We start from the raw sequence: 19505 nt of genomic DNA on the forward strand, positions 1-19505 counted from the left end.
CTTCCCCTGTTGCTTCCTAGAGCTGGCGTGGTATCCTCAAGTCCAGACCCCTAGCCCTTTCTTCCATCTCCTGCACCATTGGTAACGGCTCCTCTACTCTGCTCTGGCTTGACCCTTGGCACACTGCTGGCATCCTTCTCCCCTTGGTCTCCCCTAGAATTATCGCTGACTCAAGCTCTTGTTGCTCTGCTATGGTCGCCTCCATCCTTTCCCACAATGGCTGGAACCCCCGTATCTCCCTCCCCCCCTTAGCAGACCTTTGGTCCACCCTCCCTCCCACCCCTCGAGCCACAGAGGATTCCATGATTCAATTTTTTGAAGCCCTCCTCCTCGGGCATGTTCTCGTTCGCCTCTGCTTGGAACTTCATTCGCTCAAAAGACCCTCTTATCCCCTGGAGAAACATCCCTCGCCATAGTTTCACCGCTTAACAGGCCCTCTACTCTGCCTCTCTATGCAGGCCTTCCTCAACTACCGCCACATCCAGGTCCCTACCTCCTGTTGTTTATGCTAGAATGGTACGAAAGATGTTGACCATCTTTTCTTCACTTGCCCTTTTTCCTCCTCAATTAAGAAAAAAGTCCTCCGCTCCTGTAGGCCCTCCCCCCGGCCCATTCTCCCCCTCCCTCAGGAATGGATCTAGATCGACATGACCTTTAGTGGCTCCACCATTTGCGACACGATTGGAAAGCTCGCCTTTTGCACCACCATCAATCACCTTTGGATGGAACGTAATCTTCGTAGATAGACCCCCAACTCCCGTTCCTTCGAAGGGATTTGGAAAACCATCTATCTTGATGTTACGTCGAAACTTTGATCTTTGCGTATCAGCCCGGTCCGTGACACCCCAAGGAACAGGCTCATTGTTGTCTCCTGGGGCCTCCCTGCCATTACCATCCCCCCCCCCAATTAATGTTTCCCTTGGTTAGGTTGTCTGGAGCTTAGCCCTCGCGGTCCTTTTGGGTTTGTTCCTGTTGGTCCCCCCTTTTTCCCCTTGTATATTCTTTTCCCTCTTGGTAATGAATCATTTATTCATCCAAAAAAAATACAGCACTAGGACCACCACCAAAAACAGCCCACCGATAGGACCACCTCAATCCGGTGACCTCCTGGGGGTTGTGTTTGCTGTACTAAAATGGCTCAAATGCCCGTGGGACCCGTTAAGCACGTCGTGGCCAACTCCGACCAACCTCCCACACTACAGTATACCTTTCCCCATGACTTGCACACCTTGTGAGTCTAGGGTGGTGGGCCCACGTGACCCGACCAACGGCTTAACCCGTTTTGGTTCTGAACAAGTGCCTAGGAAAACAGGCCCTAAGGCCACTCGACGTGGGAGAGTGGAAAGAGGAAAAAGAGAAGTAGGAGGAAGAGGGAGAAGCTCCCGACTACGTGTGTGTTGCCGGTTACCACCGAAGGTAAGTGCATACCTTCCCCAATCCCCATTTCCTTCCATTTTGGTTTTTGGGTTGTTGGCAAACTTGGGATTCATTGGGTTGGAGGGGTATGCCTCGACCCCGATGACTTCCAATAGTCGAGATGGTGTGTATTGCACTCCCCGCGTGTTTTATGAACTTCGGTGACATTTTGACCAAATAGGGAGCTTAGGGTTTCGACCATTCCTTTGCCATATCTTCCAAATGGCTCGGTGCAAACGTAAATAAATCAGCTTAAATGAAAGGTGGGAAGACCCCCCACAATCTCCACAAATTAAATTCCGAAGGCGATCGAGATCGAGCTGGCAAAGCCCCACAAAGTTGCTGAACTTCTGACCGGCTAGACTCCCACCAATGGGATAGTGTCAATCCGATGACCTAAATCCGGTGACTATTGGGACCCCAACAAGTGATGCGGATCCGGGTTCCAAAAGTCGGAATCGGATCGCTCATGGCCCACAATTAACAAATAATTCAATTTAAACAAACCAGTGGCAATAATGTAATTTATGGCACAACTTAAAAACCCTTTTTAGAATGACATAGCTGAATGGGGACAGATTTGCAATTAATCCCAAAGAAAACTCAATTCTGGAAATTTATTTGGTGCTTCTAATAAAGAGGGGCAGAATTATAATTATAAGTCACCAAGCTAATAAATGGGAAACAAGGAATAACGTGAGATGAGGGAGGGGTATTCTGAAATTAGAACTAAAGACAGGGACTATAGAAGATAATGGAAGAAGAGGGGCAATATTGGAAACAGAAAATTAAAAGGTGAAAATCTCACTTTTCGAGGGTTGTCTTCAACCTTCAGCAACGAACAGAACCAGCAGACATGGGACAACCTCAGATTGAGAGAACTTCTTCAATAGGCCTCCGTTTGGCTTGAAATTTCAGGCGAGGCAGAAACTGAAGGGTCTATTGATTCCGACAGAGTCACGCCTCAAAATAGCTGGCGCAATGGAGTTTTCTGCAGCTGCAACTAAATCTGGTGCTGAACAGAGAAGCAAACCCTTATTTTGCTCGATCCTCTCAAAGGAAGATGTTCTTAGGGCTAAGCATCAAGGGCTTAGTTCGCCTATCAGTAAACAGCATTCGCGCAGAAATTTATGTGGGAAGGGGCTGTATCGGTGGAGATCTATCCATTCCAATGGTGCTGCAACTGCCGCCCAGAACAGGGGCTGGGAGAGACAACCAGAAAAGAAGAAGGAGAAGATAAGAGAAGAAATTGGAAAATGTCAAAGAAAGAACAAGAGGGAATTGGCTGCCATGGTTTCAAAACCAAAAAAATTTTCAACCAAATTTTTATTCTTCAAACTTCAAATCTAAAACTCCATATTGTATTACATGACTTCTTAAAGGAAAACTCAAGCATCTCAATGGTAACTAATTAAAAATCGAAACTAGCCTAGATAGAAACTGAAATAAAAATCAAATCTAAATAAAAGATTGCCAATCTAATTTCTAACCAATAAAGGAAAGTAAATAAAAAATCCAAAATCAAAGAGATCCCTTCCATCGCCCAACTGCATCAGTTCTCCCGGTCTTAAAAGAACTCGACTCCGTCAAGTTAGGTTGTAGTCTCAAGATACCCTTATAAATTGCTTGCTAATGAAGTGGCACGTATCTCGAAGCAGAAGATGGGAACATAACAACAAAAGGAGGGAGAGTAGGCTGACTTCTCTGGAGCAGGAGTCAATCGACAACATGGCATGTCTGATAATGCGTGTGGCCTCATCAAATACATACGACCTCCTTGCTTCACCTTGATGGTGTTCCGTGCGCCATCATAGAGAATGTCTGCATGTCGCTGCCAAGGTCGCCCTAGAAGAATGTCGCAGTGCGCCAATGGGGTGACCAAGCAAGTTACCTGGTACTATAATGGCCCAAATTGTAGATGTATTTGAACAACTGCATTGGCCTCTTCTCAAGCTGTGGGTCCAAAACTTTGCACGTGAATCTTCTTGAAAAATTGCTTCTGTGGAAGGTTGTGTGCTCGAACAAATTCATCAAATATAAAATTTGCTTCTGCCCCAGTATCAACAACTGCATGAACATCAGTAGGGTTGGAGCCGGGTAGGAGAGTACCCTTCCGTCTAAATAAAGGAGCTTTGTCAACTAGTCTGTTTGAAAAGGATGAGAGACTAGTTGAATGACCTTCTACATCCTCATCACCATAGTCAAACATATCATCTTCCTCGAGGGGATAAGGATATAAAGCAGACTCATCTTCAATCTTCTCTGTCGGTTGCTTCTCTACTGCATTCACAGAACGAGTCCTATTGGGACACTTGCTGGAGTAGTGACCCTTCTCACAACTATGGCATATGATATTCTTCACCCCAACACTATCCTTGTTGAACTCTGACCTCTTTTCTTCAACTCTGCGAGCCTCAGGCTTCTTTTCCTCCATACGTGGTGGAGGTCTATAAACTGAAGAAGTCTTGAGCATACCCTTCCAATAGATGGACTTCTCTTTAGCTGTCTTGGTATGAGCCACGACCACATCAATGGACCTGAAATCAATGTTAGCCAACTCAAGTCGGATCTCAGTACTTAACCCACTGATATAACGCATCACTAGTTGCTGGTCTGTTTCTTGAAGTCGACACCTTGAAGACAATTTGTGGAACTCAGGGGTGTAGGAATCCAGATCCTTATTACCTTGTTGGAAGTTAAGTAATTTATGGAACATTACCTTTCATAATTAAGAGGAACAAATTTTTCAGTCAAGATCTGCTTCATGACCTTCCAATTGGTAACGAGTCCAAGTCTTCTGACAAACCTTGCATACAGTACATCATCCCACCATGAACATGCATACCCAATAAACTTGGTGAGAATGAGTTCACACTTTGTCTCATCTGGAAGAGACTTATACGCAAAAATCCTCTCAAGTTTGGTAAGCCAGTCAAGAAATTCCTCAGGTCCCTTTTCACCACTGAACTCTGGAACCTCAACCTTGATGCCATAATCTCTGTCAGAAAATTGCCGGGTAACATCCTGGGGGACAATTGGGTTAAGTTGCTACCTCTGAAGTGTATCTTTAATCCGTAAGGCATTAAACTGAGGAGGTGGTGTAGATGGTCCTTCATCGACTCGCGTTTCAGACTTTTGCATAAAGGCAAGAATCTTAGCAAGGGCACCTTGAGTGTCGTCCATGAACTTGTCATATTTGGCCTCGTTCTTCTCAATCCTAGCATTAGTTTTCTGTTGGTTCTCAAGTACCTCACGATACAATTTGTTCAACTCAGCATTGGTGATGTTACCTGTCATGGTTAGATAATTGCAGGAAATTCGCTCTGATACCACTTGATGCAGATCCGGGTTCCAAAAGTCGGAATCAGATCACTTATGGCCCTCAATTAACAAATAATTCAATTTAAACAAACCAGTGGCAATAATGTAATTTATGGCACAACTTGAAAACCCTTTTTTAGAATGACATAGCTGAATGGGGACAGATTTGGAATTAATCCCAAAGAAAACTCAATTCTGGAAATTTATTTGGTGCTTCTAATAAAGAGGGGCAGAATTGTAATTATAAGTCACCAAGCTAATAAATGGGAAACAAGGAATAACGTGAGATGAGGGAAAGGAATTCTGGAATTAGAACTAAAGACAGGGACTATAGAAAGTAATGGAAGAAGAGAGGGGCAATATTGGAAACAGAAAATTAAAAGGTGAAAATCTCACTTTTTGAGGGTTGTCTTCAACCTTCAGCAACGAACAGAACCAGCGGACATGGGACGACCTCAGATTGAGAGAACTTCTTCAGTAGGCCTCCGTTTGGCTTGAAATTTCAGGCGAAGTTTAGAAACTGAAGGGTCTATTGATTCCGACAGAGTTACGCCTCAAAATAGCTGGCACAAGGGAGTTTTCTGCAGCTGCAACTAAATCTGGTGCTGAACAGAGAAGCAAACCCTTATTTTGTTTGATCCTCTCAAAGGAAGATGTTCTCAGGGCTAAGCATCAAGGGCTTAGTTTGCCTATCAGTAAACAGCGTTCGCCTAAAAATTTATGTGGCAAGGGGCTGTATCGGTGGAGATCTATCCATTCCTATGGTGCTGCAACTACCGCCCAGAACAGGGGCTGGGAGAGACAACCAGAAAAGAAAAAGGAGAAGATAAAAGAAGAGAATAGATTGGAAAATTTCAGAGAAAGAACAAGAGGGAATCGGCAGCCATGGTTTCAAAACCAAAAAAATTTTCAACCAAATTTTTATTCTTCAAACTTCAAATCTAAAACTCCATATTGTATTAAAGGAAAACTCAAAGCATCTCAATAGTAACTAATTAAAAATGGAAACTAGCCTAGATAGAAACTGAAATAAAAATCAAATCTAAATAAAAGATTGCCAATCTAATTTCTAACCAATAAAGGAAAGTAAATAAAAAATCCAAAATCAAAAAGATCTCTTCCATCGCCCAATCTCTTCCATCGCCCAACTGCATCAACAAGCCTCTACCCAAGCCACCGGATTCACACAGTGTCAATCCGTTGCCCTGTTTCCGGTGACACTTTTGAATTTGATAGTTTTGATACTTCTTGGGGAAAACCCTATGGGTCCCCTTAGATGTTCTCGACAAGTGTTAATGTCTCTTTACCCTTGTACCTAGGACAAAGAAGATGACAACTCGGTAAGGCCAAGCGGGGTTGGAATCAGGTATCCAACTTGGGGATTTTCACCCGTCCGATCGACAGATGAGATGAGTGGTGATCTGACTTTCTTTTGGAGTGTTTTAACATTATAGAACTACGTGCACGCCATAGCAATCATGTGTAGCTAATTCAATTGCGTATATGATATATTTGAACTTTATAACATGTTTTATTATATTTGAACTGTATATGTGATTTTGACTGTGACAGGATCCGGTGTGGCCGAAGTGGATTCCAGTACCGAGATTGCCGTGTGGATGATTGCATCATGCATTAGGTGCGCATTAGAGCTAGCTATGGTTGTGGATGCACGGTGTGGCTAATGGTAATTCTGGTACCGTGTACGCTATGGCCATACTTGGAAATGGATGCACTGTGTGGCCAATGGTAATTCTGGTACTACGTACCACATACTAAACTGTACGAATGCTAGATAGGCTTGGAAATGGATACGATGTGGCCAACGGTGATTCTAGTATCGTATTCCATACCACCTGTACCTTTATGAAAGGGATGCAGCATATCATGGTTAGTTTTCATTCCCTATGCTACGATCCTTTGCCAACAAGGGGTAAGGTGTTGGATAACCCCACTATGGTATGTTCGATGAACCCTTCCAGAATGCCACTTTCACAGTACGATGTGATTGTTGCCCAAGGCAGAAACTTGTCTGGTGTGGACCAGGAGGGGGTTATCGGGGGTTTGTTGGATAATAGATGGTCACATTCCAGGACCGGCAAGCTCCTAATCAAGGCTAGGATTTGTATCGTTGGGTGACCGATGTGCGATTTCCGGGACCAAGGATATAACCTAAAGCGTCGTAGTAGCATGAACTCAACTTAGTTGTATGTTAGGTGGTTAAAGTAAAATGAATTGTTTTTCGAATAATGGACTGTGTATGTGCTTGCATGAACCCCATCCCTCACTGAGCTAGTTGGAGCTCACACCACATGCGTGTTGCTTTTTAGATGATCCAGATATTGTGGTGCCACTAGGCAGCGACACTTCTTCCTCTATGGCTGAGTATGGTGGCAACTGGTGGACACCAGAGCCCAAGGATCACAATCCTGATTGTGCTTGTGATACCTGTGTATGCCACACCTTGAGCCAATAACATGATTGTCATCTTCTCTGATGTATTTTTGGATGGTATATTTTGTGGGTATTTTATATGTATGTTTTGATAATGTGGAAATGAATAAACTCTTGTCACGTAATATAATTAACATTAGTTGTTCCACTAAATTGGTTCACATGATTCCGCTATATTGTACTCTGATTCCACCGCTACGATTTTAGATGGTTCAGTAATGTTGCGATTATGATGGTTAAGGTGTTGCTATCACAGATCCCAGTAGAGATCTAAGACGGGCAAGCGTCTTATTCACACTGATGGTATCCTAACGGGAGTCGGGTGTGACAATATGACCATCCTTGTTTATGGTTGACCCCAGATATCTAAAATAATCACTTTGCGGTATCTCTCTCTCCTCAAGTTTCACCATTTCGTCATCCGTCCTCAGTGTGACTAAAGTTACACACTATGTACTCCATCTTTATTCTACTTATATTAAAACCTCTTGATTCCAAGATTGATCTCCATAACTCCAACTCAACATTAATCCTTGGTATTGTCTCATCCACCAAATAATATCATTGGTAAAAAGCATACAACACGGAACCTCATCTTGAATGTTCCTAATTAAATCATCCATGATAAAGTTGATCCCTTATGGAACCCAATTGTAATTGGGAATTTACTACCTTAGTACCTTGACCAACCACTATTCCCACACTAGTCACCGCGCCCTTATACATGTCTTAGATTATATCCATATATATACTTGACACCCTTCTTTTCTCTAAAACATGCCAGATTAGCTCTCTAGGGATATCATATGATTTTTCCAAGTCAATAAAGACCATATAGAGATCCTTCTCGCAAACTTTACATCTTTCCATGAGCCTCTTGAGTATGTATATAGCTTCTGTCGTGGATCTACCTGACATGAAACTAAATTGATTCTCTGAGATATTAGTTTCTCTTCTCAGGTAGGCTTTAATAACCTTTTCCTATAGTTTCATAGTATGACTCATTAGTTTTATGCCTGAACAAATAAAATTCAAATTACAAAATACAAAATACCCCAAAATAACTAAATATGTGCCCGATTATGGTCGGTCACCTTGTAACAGCTTCAAGTGTCTTATATATACGAAAGTGGAGGAAAGGTTGGAACATATTTTATTCAAGTGTTCTTCTGCTAGGGCAACTTAGTTGCTTCATCTTTAGGTCCTAGACCAGATTCCTTGTGTTTCCAAACTTCATGTTATTTTGTACTATTTATTGGGCTATTTAGAAAACCTGCAATCAGTTGGGACAAGACTTTGTTGTTGTTGTTGTCGTCGTTGTTGTTATAAATCCTGTAATCATTTGGTTCCTAAGTGTGTTCAATCCAATTGCCTAATTCCATCATTAATTAGAGTCCTTAATGCGTGTTTTTGTAAGATTATGGCCAGCTTCTAAGAAGCCATGTTATGGGTGTTAAAAACATATGGTGAACCAAATTACAAAGCAAAGCCAGAGATGCCCAAAAGGAAAGATTTTATGGAATCCAAGACCCCAGCTAAGAAAAGATGGGAGTTAAAGAGGTTGGTGTGAAGACTAGAAAGATTTTCAAAGAGGCGGTGGGAGGAAATGATGGATTAGATGGAGAGAAGGCCTGCCGGCAAAGGCAAAGTGGGTGAACTTGAGGGCTTTACACTTGGGAAGGGGAGAGATGAGGTGCAAGTCGGTGGAAGATTGGATAAAACGAGAGAGGATTTCCCGGGCCAGGGAGAAGAGGAAAGGGATAGGGGCAACCTTGGCTGATGCCAACAGAGGAAAAGAAGAATCCTTTAGGACTACAACTGATCAGAACAAAGAAGCAGGGGGTGGAGATGCATGAATAGATCCAATTAATGAAGTTGGGGGGAAAGCACATCTCATGGAAGACTTTGGAGATGAAGTCCCATTGATATCAGGCCGATTACAGATGTAGTCAACCCCAGTAGATGATCATAGAAGACTCCAACAATTAATAATAAGCAGATTCAGATCCAACAAGAAATCTGGAATTTAGACAAAATCCTTATTTAGGTCAAAACTTTGTTAAGTCACAACACACACAATAGGTCTCTGTTGAGGCTGAAATTTGGACTGAATGGAGATCTTATATGGTTAAACAAACCATCAAAATTTGATCAATATCCGACAGCTGGATTGGAAGATCTGCTGGTTGCAAAAAAAAAAAAAAAAAAAACTTCTGGTCAATCTTCAAGTTGAGTTTCCAGCTTCAGATGATCCTCAAAATTGGAGTGAAGATCCCTCGTATGATGTCTAACTGTCCTTCAAAAATTGAGCCACGACTGTGGGCTGGATAGGGAGAATCAGCGGGTCCAAGTCTCCACTCAGATAAGTCTCAATCTGGACTCGAACAGGGGATTTTTTTTATTACAGCAGCTGCAGGCCACCATAGGCCACAAAACTCTGGCTGAGTTCCCCTCTTGATGTACCTGATCAACCCTCAAAAAAGGGGCTGAAGCTGATCCCTCGTCTGCAAAATAAGAAGACTCGATTGGCACTTCAAAACCTTAACAGATCTGAGTCGATTCTGGCTATAGGTTGGCTTCTATTCTTCAATCTTGCTGATCAGTTTTGTAATCCAACAATGATTTTACAGCACTCAAAAATAAAGGAAAAACAAAGGAAGAAAAGGAATTCAATGGAGAGGTGAGGATGTAGGAGAGAAGTGGTGGCTTGGTTCAGGCCACTCACCTTCCCCTGGGTATCTCACCCTCTCATAGTGACTCTCTTAGCCATGGAAGATAACTTCTCAAACTTTCATTAATTCAAACTTGTTAAATCCTTACAATGTATGTCTTTAAAAAGGTTGAGAAGCCTTAACCAAATAGGAAACTTACTCTCTCCTATACGGAATTACTTACTTCACAAGAAATAACAACTAGCTACTTTGTTTAACAAATAGAAGGAACCTAATTAACCACTAAGCAAACATAAAAAAGAAATAAATCTCTAGCACCCAAAAAAGAAAACAAATCTTTTAGCAATTGTCCACTCCTTGTAGCTTGTTGTCCAAGACATCAAATTGGCAACATCTCATCCAAGCCAACTGTCGATATTGGGCCTCCAAGATGCTGTTCACGTGAACAGTACCTGCATGAACAGTAATAGCACTCTAGCTAGTTGATTGGCCCATGTTGGGTCTGGCTTGTTGCTGGTTTGAGTTGCCAAATTGGAACTGGCTGGCCTGATTTGATCGGGACCAACAGCCCTTCTTTACAAGCCCCATCTACATCACCCATTTTACGTAGTCAATAGCTTTATGGATGTCAACTTTCATAAGGGGGTGGGAGGAGAGTGAAATTTTTTATCGAAACCTCAAACAATGTCCTGACAAAGAATAGTGTTATAGATAATGCTTCCACCAACTATGAAGGCAAACTAGTTCGGGCTGACAAGGGAGTCAATCACCAGTGGAATCCTATTGTCAATGAATTTATAGACGTGATTGCAAAGGAAGATCGGCCTAAAATCATACATGAAAAGAGGCTCCTTCTTTCTTGGGAATGAAGCAAAGGAAAGTGATTTATCCCATGGAATTGAGAGGGAGTGAGAAAGAGACTACAAATAGCTTTAAAGAGATCAAGCTTCATTATGTCCTAACAATAGGTGAAAAACCCCATGCTGAAACCGTTGGGACAATGGGCTTTGTTGGCTTTGTGAGAGAGGACAACAGCAGAGATCTCGTCCTCATAAGGGATGGCTTGGAGGGAGGCAAGGAGATGGTGAGAAATGAATTTGTTGATTAATCTGGGGAGATAGGGGGAAGCAAGAGAACGGGGCGGGTTGAACAGATCAGAGGTGTATCCCGGGGCTTCAGCTTTGATAGCATCAAGACTATGGAGAAGGGACCCATCTCTAGCAGTGAACATGGGAATAGAGTTAAGGTTGGCTCTGGCCTTGAGAGATCTGTGAAAATAGGAAGAGTTGGTGTCACCAAGCTCAAGCTATTTGATATTGGATTTTTGCTTAAGGAAGCTTTCTTCCTAGGCAATGAGAGTAGACAGCTCAAGGGAAGTGGCCTGCTCTTCAGTAGCCAGAAGGGGACTGTGGAGATCAGATTGGAGGCTGATTTGGATGGAAGCCTGTTTGGTTCTACAATCAGTGACCCTGGAGGATATGTTACCAAAGGAAGAGTTCCAAAACCTGAGAGCAACTTTAACATTCTTAAGATTTTTAGCGAAGGCAATAATGGGGGAGGAAAAAGCTTGAACCAGCATACACCAGGCATCCTGACTGTGGGGAAAAAATCCTGATGGTGCACCAACATGTCAAAAAACTTGAAGGGCTTAGGCCTAAAGGAGATATGGGGGTTGGATAAGGAGGGAAAAATGGGACAATGATCAGAAAAACCAAGCAGACCAAAAGTTACATAGGAGGAAGGGAAAGAGGTGAGCCAGGGGTCATTCACAAGAATTCTATCAAGCTTGCAAGCTATGCTATTCACCTCTGCAGTTAAACAAGGAGATCTTGGTCCCAAACCATCTGAAATCATGCATACCGATGTCCTCCAGGCAGGAGTTAAATGCTCGACAAAGGAGGGATCAATGGCGGAACCCCCTTAAAAGTCACCCCCCATGCCCCAAGGGAGAGGGCCAGCTTGGGAGGGAAATGAGATGAAGGTCATCCCAAAGAAGGATTCTCTCTGTTGCATGGTAGAAAATTTATTTTATTTTTATTTTTATTTTATTTTATTTTTATTTTATTTTTTGTTGTTAACGATAGGAGTCTAAATAGAGTTCGAGTCGATTTTGATTTAGACACCCATGCTAGCCTGCACTATAGAAGAAGGAAGAAGTCCAGCCAGCCCTGTAGAAACGCAACCCTAAAACGATGCAGAAGATAATGGAAAAACAAAACAAACAATGCACACGGATTTTACGAGGTTTGGCAAGGTTGCCTACGTCCCCGGTGAGATGAGATCCTGCTTCACCATCAATGGAGAATAGGGTTACAGCGCTCGTCCTCACACCTCTCAGTATTGCTTGCATTACAGAGAAAGAAACCCTCGCTACAAATATATAGCGAAAAAAACCCTAATCCGGAAAGTACATAATTGCCCTCAAATAAAAAATTCGAGCGGGGGGCTGCGCACCCCTACACCCCCTGCTATGCAGGGGGGCCTCCTGCCCCCCTTGCAACCCCCACGGCCCGCTAACCGGCTAGCGGGACGGCCGTCCTGCCTGTCTAGGTGCTGAACCAGTACTCCCTGGATTAAACTGCGACGGAATACAAGACATCATACACCAACAAGCCCAACCCCCCAATTTTGTCCTATGTTGGCCCACCTTTGCAGCCATCGAACCAGTAAAGCAACCCCATATTATGCCTATATTTTGCTTCCTATTTTCGTCTTCTAGAAGATCCTCCAAGGTGCCATCAAACCAGCATTGCAGCAGTTGTCCAGAAGCTTCCAAGTTGTGTCCTATGATTCTCCATGCAAGTAATTACTAATTTTAGGATTTTCTATTTGTTAATTAGCCACAAGTTAGATCTTAATTTGAATTTAGTAGAGGGTTTCCAAAATGTAAGAAGACTTCCTTTCCATGCATGGAGGAAACTATTTAAGGGGCTGTATTCAAAGACCCAACAATATGAACGAATGAAAAAACTGATTTGTGTTAAATGAGTGTTGTGAGAGGCAGTAGAGTAGGAGAGAGTATGTGAGGTGAGAGGCCTAGGTGTGAGTGAGAGACATAACCCTATCTTCTTCCCCATTCTTTATTCATTGATTTCCTTATTTCTATTTATCGTTCTGTGGGTTGATCTGCAACTGAGAGACAATCAAAGGCTTGATATTACTGCTGAAAGTTGCTGTTGGTTCCTAGATGATTGATCCAACAAGCTCAGAGTTGGATTTGCAAGAAAGCACCCTGCAGCACCTGTGTATGGAGTTCTCTTATTCACAACTTCAAATCCAAGGAACTGAAGATCCTTTCATCCGTTGCAGCCTACTTTTCCAATGCTGTAATATCCATCCCAAGACCTCCTTTGACAGAGTACTGGACTGTTCTGATGGCTAGATTGATGGTAACAGTGAGTTACTATTTTTTATTTCCAACCTTCTAATTCTGAGTCACCTTCATAGTTCTGTATTTATCCATCAGTTTAGGCTGATATTTCCAGAAGTTAATACCCTCAACAGGGGCTACCTTCGACTGGAAGATCTGGTCCATCAGAATGGTCAGTTGCTAAATCTGGACACTTTCTAATTCTGGGATTCAGTCCTCTTTGGTATTTGCTAGAACTACTCGTTAGACCTGCTATTGATCCTTCTATAGAGTTGGTTCTTAGTTGAACTGGTTCTACATTACATTTCGTCCCTAGATGATAGATGATGTACTTTGTAGTTTGATTTGCTTTTAATGTATCCTTTCCATCAAACAGGAAAGGGGGGGTCTGGGGGATGGGGAAGGAGGAGAGCAACCCTTACCCTCACTAATATACGAAATCTTTGCAATCCAAAGCTCCAAACTAGGATAGGTAAGGCAGGCAAAAGGTATCCATTGTCACCCTTTCTGGAAATTAATGACATAATCTAATCTAAACTGGTAAAAGAGAAAAGATGAGAGAAAAGGAAATAAAAAATGGTCTGCAGTGCCATCCTAGTTCAGCTGGTAGAGCGTGTGGCTTTAACCACATGGTCATGGGTTCGAGTCCCACGGACGGCGTTGCCTTATGACTTAACCCCAAGGGAGTGGCTCAGTTAGCAAGAACCAACACCTCACAATTAAGAGGTGTGAGCATGGTTTAAAGGATCTTCGATATGAACGATGCCCCTCTGATACATGTCTTAAATTTAGCTGACCGATAGGGCGACCGATACCAATACTTTAGTCCTTGATCTTTAGCATATCTTAGCGTATCTTTGATACGATATAATACCCTCCGATACGTATCTTAAATTTAGCCGATCAACACGACGAATAATACCAATACTTTAATCCTTGGGTGTGAGTTCAACTCTCCTTAGGGCCTACCTATCTAAAAAATAAAAATGTTCTGCAACTTGAAGGTTCCATGCTTTTCTTGGATCCAAATACTTTTTCCTTGTATGTAAAACAATCCTTCAGAGAGTACAGGGATCTGAGGGGGATTTTGAACCATGTAACAGAGAATAGATGAAGAGGACTGAACATGAAAAACAGTACAGAAAGGGACATCACGACAATAACAGCCAATTAATATTGTGGCAATTATATATTCTTTCCCCAAAAACAGGAATATCTCTTTTGCCATATAAAATTACTGGTGAATCAACTACAGCTTATTATATTCTTGCCCCAAAAACAGGAATATCTCTTTCGCAGTATAAAATTACTATTTACTAGTGAATCAATTACAGCTATTCATCAATAAAACCCTAACTACATATGCTTTACATGCTTTCCATGTTTGGAAATAAAATCATGATAGATTTCATGCATGCATTTATTAAATACACCCACTCCGTTGGTCAGTGAAAATCTAACAAATATCACTGAAGGGAACAATTTCAAAAAAGTGGTAAAATAACACCAAAAGCTTAAAGAAATAGTGAATAAATCAGCCCCTAAAAAAGTTAGTACAAATGCGGATATGTGCTACTACCTTTCAACACACCTAACCACATCCGCATATACTGATTGCTCAAAACTCAATATAGAGCATGGACATGCTCCCTAACAAAGAAACGCCGAATTATATAATGCAGAGATTCTCTAGGAGCAATGGATAAAGCAGAACCAATGTGAACCAATATTTAAGCTCATGTATACTAAGATTGCCCAATAACTCAATAAATGCCTCCGGGAAATTTACCTCTTTGCACGCTTTGGATCGATGAGAGCAAGGTCAGCAAGCTTAGCTGCGGAAATAGCTTTCTTGGTTTCTGCTGAAGAAGCACCTTCCGGAACTAGCAACTCTGCCTTGATTGAAGTTGACCCATCCATGGACTGGCTGTGCTGGTGCCTAATCCTTGGTCTCTCATTAACCATGTTCTCAGACGAAGGAGCTCCAGTTGCCACTGCAGAAGCTTGTGCCAAAGATGACTCACCTACTTGAAATCCAGATGTTGCAGAAGATGAGCCAAATTTCTCCATGTCAATGTACATGGAGAAGAAATCTTCCTCGGCATCATCTGACAATGAAGGACCACCTTCTCCAGAACCCACAACACCAAGGTCGCTATCGAAACTGATGTCATCAGGGAGACTGAGTATCTCCGATTGGGCTCTCCTGTGGCCAACATTCTTTGGGGGGAAATCCGGCATTCGGCTTAAGTCACTGCTGAAATGGCTAGAATCCGTCTCGAGGGCTGGTGGTGGCATCGTCGACGACGACGAGGAGGCTTCAGATTTACCATTAAAGCTACTCCCGGAAGAAGGAAAAGCAGAGTAACGAGATGAGGGAGGGGGAAACCCCCCTCCATGGCCCAGGGATTTATCCTTCTCCATGAATTAAATTAAGAACTACAGCCAAAAACAACTGGGCTTTTCAAAATCAAAGTCAAAACCCAAGAATATGATTGAGAATCCAAGCTTAGTTTTTAGCAGAATTTGCGATGTACCTTAACAGAAACACCGACTTCCCTCAAAAGCGATACAAATAAGACCTAAGGCTTCAACAGATAAGCAACCGAAAAGCTCTAAATTCCCCAACCTAAAACTTCAACATCAGAAACGACTAGCAGCAACGGATAAAAACATAAAATAACCCTAGAAACCAGAGATTTGAGCATCTTGCATCGATCTTCGCACATACTGAACTACGAAGCACCGGAATTTTTAACCAAATAAAGAACAATCCGTGGATTCTCCAGAGTTCACTGACTTTACAGAATGACAAAATGGGAATGGGAATGGGAATGTGGATGGGAATGGGAGTGTATGAAATACACCCTCCATTGATGACTAAAGAATTTCACACCTTCTCTTAATTTCTCTTAATTTCTCCCTGGTTGTCATTGTCGTGCGATTACAAATGTAAAAAAACAGTATTACCCTTAATTATAAAAAAAATTGACACCCAATCAAGTCTGTCGAGTCAATTTTGATGAGGCCTAATCGGCTTCCACACCTTAAGTATCTTTCATCACAAATTCACAACTGGCCCATTTAAGTTTTTTGATCTTCATATGCTAGGCATGGGGTCCCATTTATGAACAGTTACTCATCAATCTTTAATCCGGCAAGCAATAGGAGTGTCAAAACTTAACCCAATCTGATCGAAACCGATCAATAAAACCTAAATCGAGCCAAATCGATCCTTATTAGATTGGTTTTGGGCTGAGGTATGTTGGGATCGACTGAAAACTAGACCAAATCGAATGAAACCAATTAAAAAAAAAAAAAAAAGTGATTATCAGCTTTTCAGTAGGTGAATTAATTATTTATTTTTTACAATATTAGTGAGAATATTTTTTGTTGTAAGGGGAATTGTTACAAATCAATGAATATGAGGTTATGAATTAGGAAATTGATTTATAAATTGTAACATTTCTTCCATTGATCTCCTTGTTCACTGTACAATTTTGTTGGATAGTAGGGTTCATTTTGTAACTTCATTATTGGTTTTTTTTTTTTAAAGTAATTAGTTATCCATTAGTTTCAATATTAGGTATCTTTCCCTTACAATGATAAACCATGATTTCATCACAATTTAAATTGTTTTAGCCAAATCTTTCATCATTGCAAGTTATGAATGATAGATTTCATCATGGTTTCGATAATAAGCCAATCTAAACCAATATTAACTTGATATTGAAAAACCAAAATAAATCTAACAAAACCAAAACCGGAGTTTCTTAACGTATTGGTTTTAGCCTCCCTCATTCCTAGACTGAAACCAATTCAGCTTGGCCGAAACCAAGTTGAGATGACCGTTTGACACCCCTAGCTACCAATAATTAAGTTAAACGGACCTTAGTCGGGCTTTAAACAGGCTAATGATACATTTATTTCTAAATGAGCTATAATCAGGCTTTAAATGGTCTGTAAAAGTATTGGACTTAGTAAACGAGGCCCTAAACAAGCTCTAAGCGGGCTACAAAAGGGCCTTAAACATGTTCTATTAATCGGTTGATCTCTATCAAGCACTAGTCGGCTAGCACCCTTGCACCAAGAGCTACCTATTAACAAATGTGTTGGGCTACAGCCCAACACATTTAGTAATCGGGTTAGGTCGATTCAAGTTTTAACGGTGAAGCCTGATCGAACCTACCGATTCGATCCTATAATTGACACCCCTACCTCGAGGGGTGTCAATAAAAAAAATCCCTAATAAGTAAATCAAAGGAAAATAAATGACAAAACATGGTCTATTGCTAAAATTTGGGTGAGGGTTCCCTCTAACCAAGGCTTTACTTTACTTCAATATCGATCTCAACCGATTGGATTGGTATCAATCGGGATCAAATGAATTTACTCCTGGTGTTACAGAATAACTAAATCAAAGGAAATAAATGTGACTTAAAACACAATCTATTGGTTAGATTTAAGGGGAGGGTCCCTCTGATGTCACATGTCATTTCGGATTTTGTAAGGATATTATGGAAAATCTATAGAATAGGGGTATTTAGAGAATTTTATAGGTGTTACTACAATAATATGGGTGGGTGCATGCAGTTTGGTTTTAAACTTTAACCCTTCCACGGAGAGAGAGAGAGAGGGATATGGGTCCTCCTCAGTCATCGAATGCCCGGTTGGGCACCCAACGCATTGGAGAGGTTCTTTCTTTTAGAGAGAGAGTTCTCGGACAAGCAATAAACAATGGCACTGGAAGCGTAAGTATGGTTTAAATGCACCATTTCTATGTATATATGAAGTACAACCATGGTTAGATTCTATAAAAAGGGGGGGGATGAGAATGGTCCCTAGAGTGGTCACGTTCTCTACACCCAGGCACAACTGAGCATGAAAAGACCTGTGATACCCTACTTTCTAAACCCGGTCTAATTTTCCGGTTGGTTCAATTTGGTCTTGCAGGACCTGAACCTGAGCAAGTCGAGGCAAGTACCTTATGGAACATGATGGCTAGGGTAACTCTGAACTCGGGTTGGCCAGATGAGTTAGAACCAGTGCCAAATGAAGTCCGTGTACCTAAGCTGTGCACTTGCACATATCGCCGGGCCATGTACACACAATAAAGGTACTCGACCGTCTTTTATGTTAAGTACCCACATTATTCGATTATCGAGGGTGAAATACGTGTCGGGACCGAGCCCTGTCAAAAAATCCCAATGTTTCGGCTAAGTTTTTGCAGATTGGTGGGTGGTCATGGTTGGTTCGGACCCACTAGTGTGTCCTACCACTTTGATCTTTAGATATTTTGACCCTACTATAAATAGGATTTATTACTTTCTTCACCATCATTTATTGTTTTACACGGTGGGTGAGAAAAGTAAAGAACAGAGAGAAAAGAAGGAGAGAGAAGGGAAGAAGAAGGAAGAAATGGGGAAGAAGATGATCATTGAGCGTCGCCGGAGTAAGATTCTTGAATCCGACATCGGATTAGCGACCCTCATCTCGAGATCTACGTTTTGAGGTGAGTAAAGACTGTATTTCTTAAACCCTCATAAAACCCTAAGTGAAATCCTATAATTTGAGTAGGAAACCTTTAGATCTTGTTAATCTCTTTTGGGAATGTGAATCTAAGGTTTAATAAAGTACCTACATATTGTTTATGAAGGATTTTGAGGAAGAACTTGCAAGATCTGTGAAGCATTTGTTGATCTTTTGAGCTAAAGAGAAGATTTGAGATTTTGAAGTGTTCTTGAGCAAAGAGGTAAGATCCATGCTTGAGACCTTGGATCGACCCTAAATCTACGTTGGAATCATGTTATGGAACCTTAGATTTGTGGAAAATGCAGTCGAATCGACCTGTGGAGGGTTCCCCAAGGTGGGATAAAGAATGGGAGTGAAAAGCAAAATCCCAGTTTCGATTGGTGGGTGCCCTGAAAGTGGATGGACCCACCAATCCGAGCTTGTTAGCCCAGACAGTACCCCAAGGTCGAGCGACGAGTAAGGACTGGTGGGCACCTGGCTTGACTCTCCAGGTAGGGCTCCTGGGCCGACCGGCAAGTAAGGACTGGTGGGCACCTGGCCCTCAGCTCTTGGCCCTCTGGTCTAGGCAGTGTCCCTGGATTGAAAGGCGAGCAGGGACTGGTGGATGCCTTGCCCACCGGTTGACCTACCAACCTGACCTTTCGGATTTCGAGTGGGCCCTAATTTATCAGGCAACCTTCTCTAATGATTTTAAATACATTGGGATCATCATACCTCATTGTTTATGAGCCTAAAGTAGA

The 19505-nt window shown here is 42.0% G+C and overlaps 1 protein-coding gene across 2 annotated transcripts in view; it reads right to left on the reverse strand.

The window, feature by feature from the left end:
- LOC122069529 (probable transcription factor PosF21) overlaps nucleotides 1-16171 on the reverse strand; it is a 59890-nt gene extending 43719 nt beyond the window's left edge. Inside the window, exons 1-2 of one of the 2 annotated variants that reach the window (XM_042633570.1) lie at nucleotides 15771-16171; nucleotides 15023-15672 (exon numbers count right to left, since the gene is read on the reverse strand). In XM_042633570.1, coding sequence (XP_042489504.1) covers nucleotides 15023-15657 — 635 coding nt within the window. In that variant the 5' untranslated portion in view covers nucleotides 15658-15672; nucleotides 15771-16171. Of the gene's footprint in view, nucleotides 1-15022; nucleotides 15689-15770 lie in introns of both variants that reach the window. The other variant, XM_042633571.1, reaches the window with a different exon arrangement.
- Between the last annotated feature and the right edge of the window lie 3334 nt (nucleotides 16172-19505).

This window comes from Macadamia integrifolia, unplaced genomic scaffold (genome assembly GCF_013358625.1).
Source record: "Macadamia integrifolia cultivar HAES 741 unplaced genomic scaffold, SCU_Mint_v3 scaffold631, whole genome shotgun sequence".
Taxonomy (NCBI): Eukaryota; Viridiplantae; Streptophyta; class Magnoliopsida; order Proteales; family Proteaceae; genus Macadamia; species Macadamia integrifolia.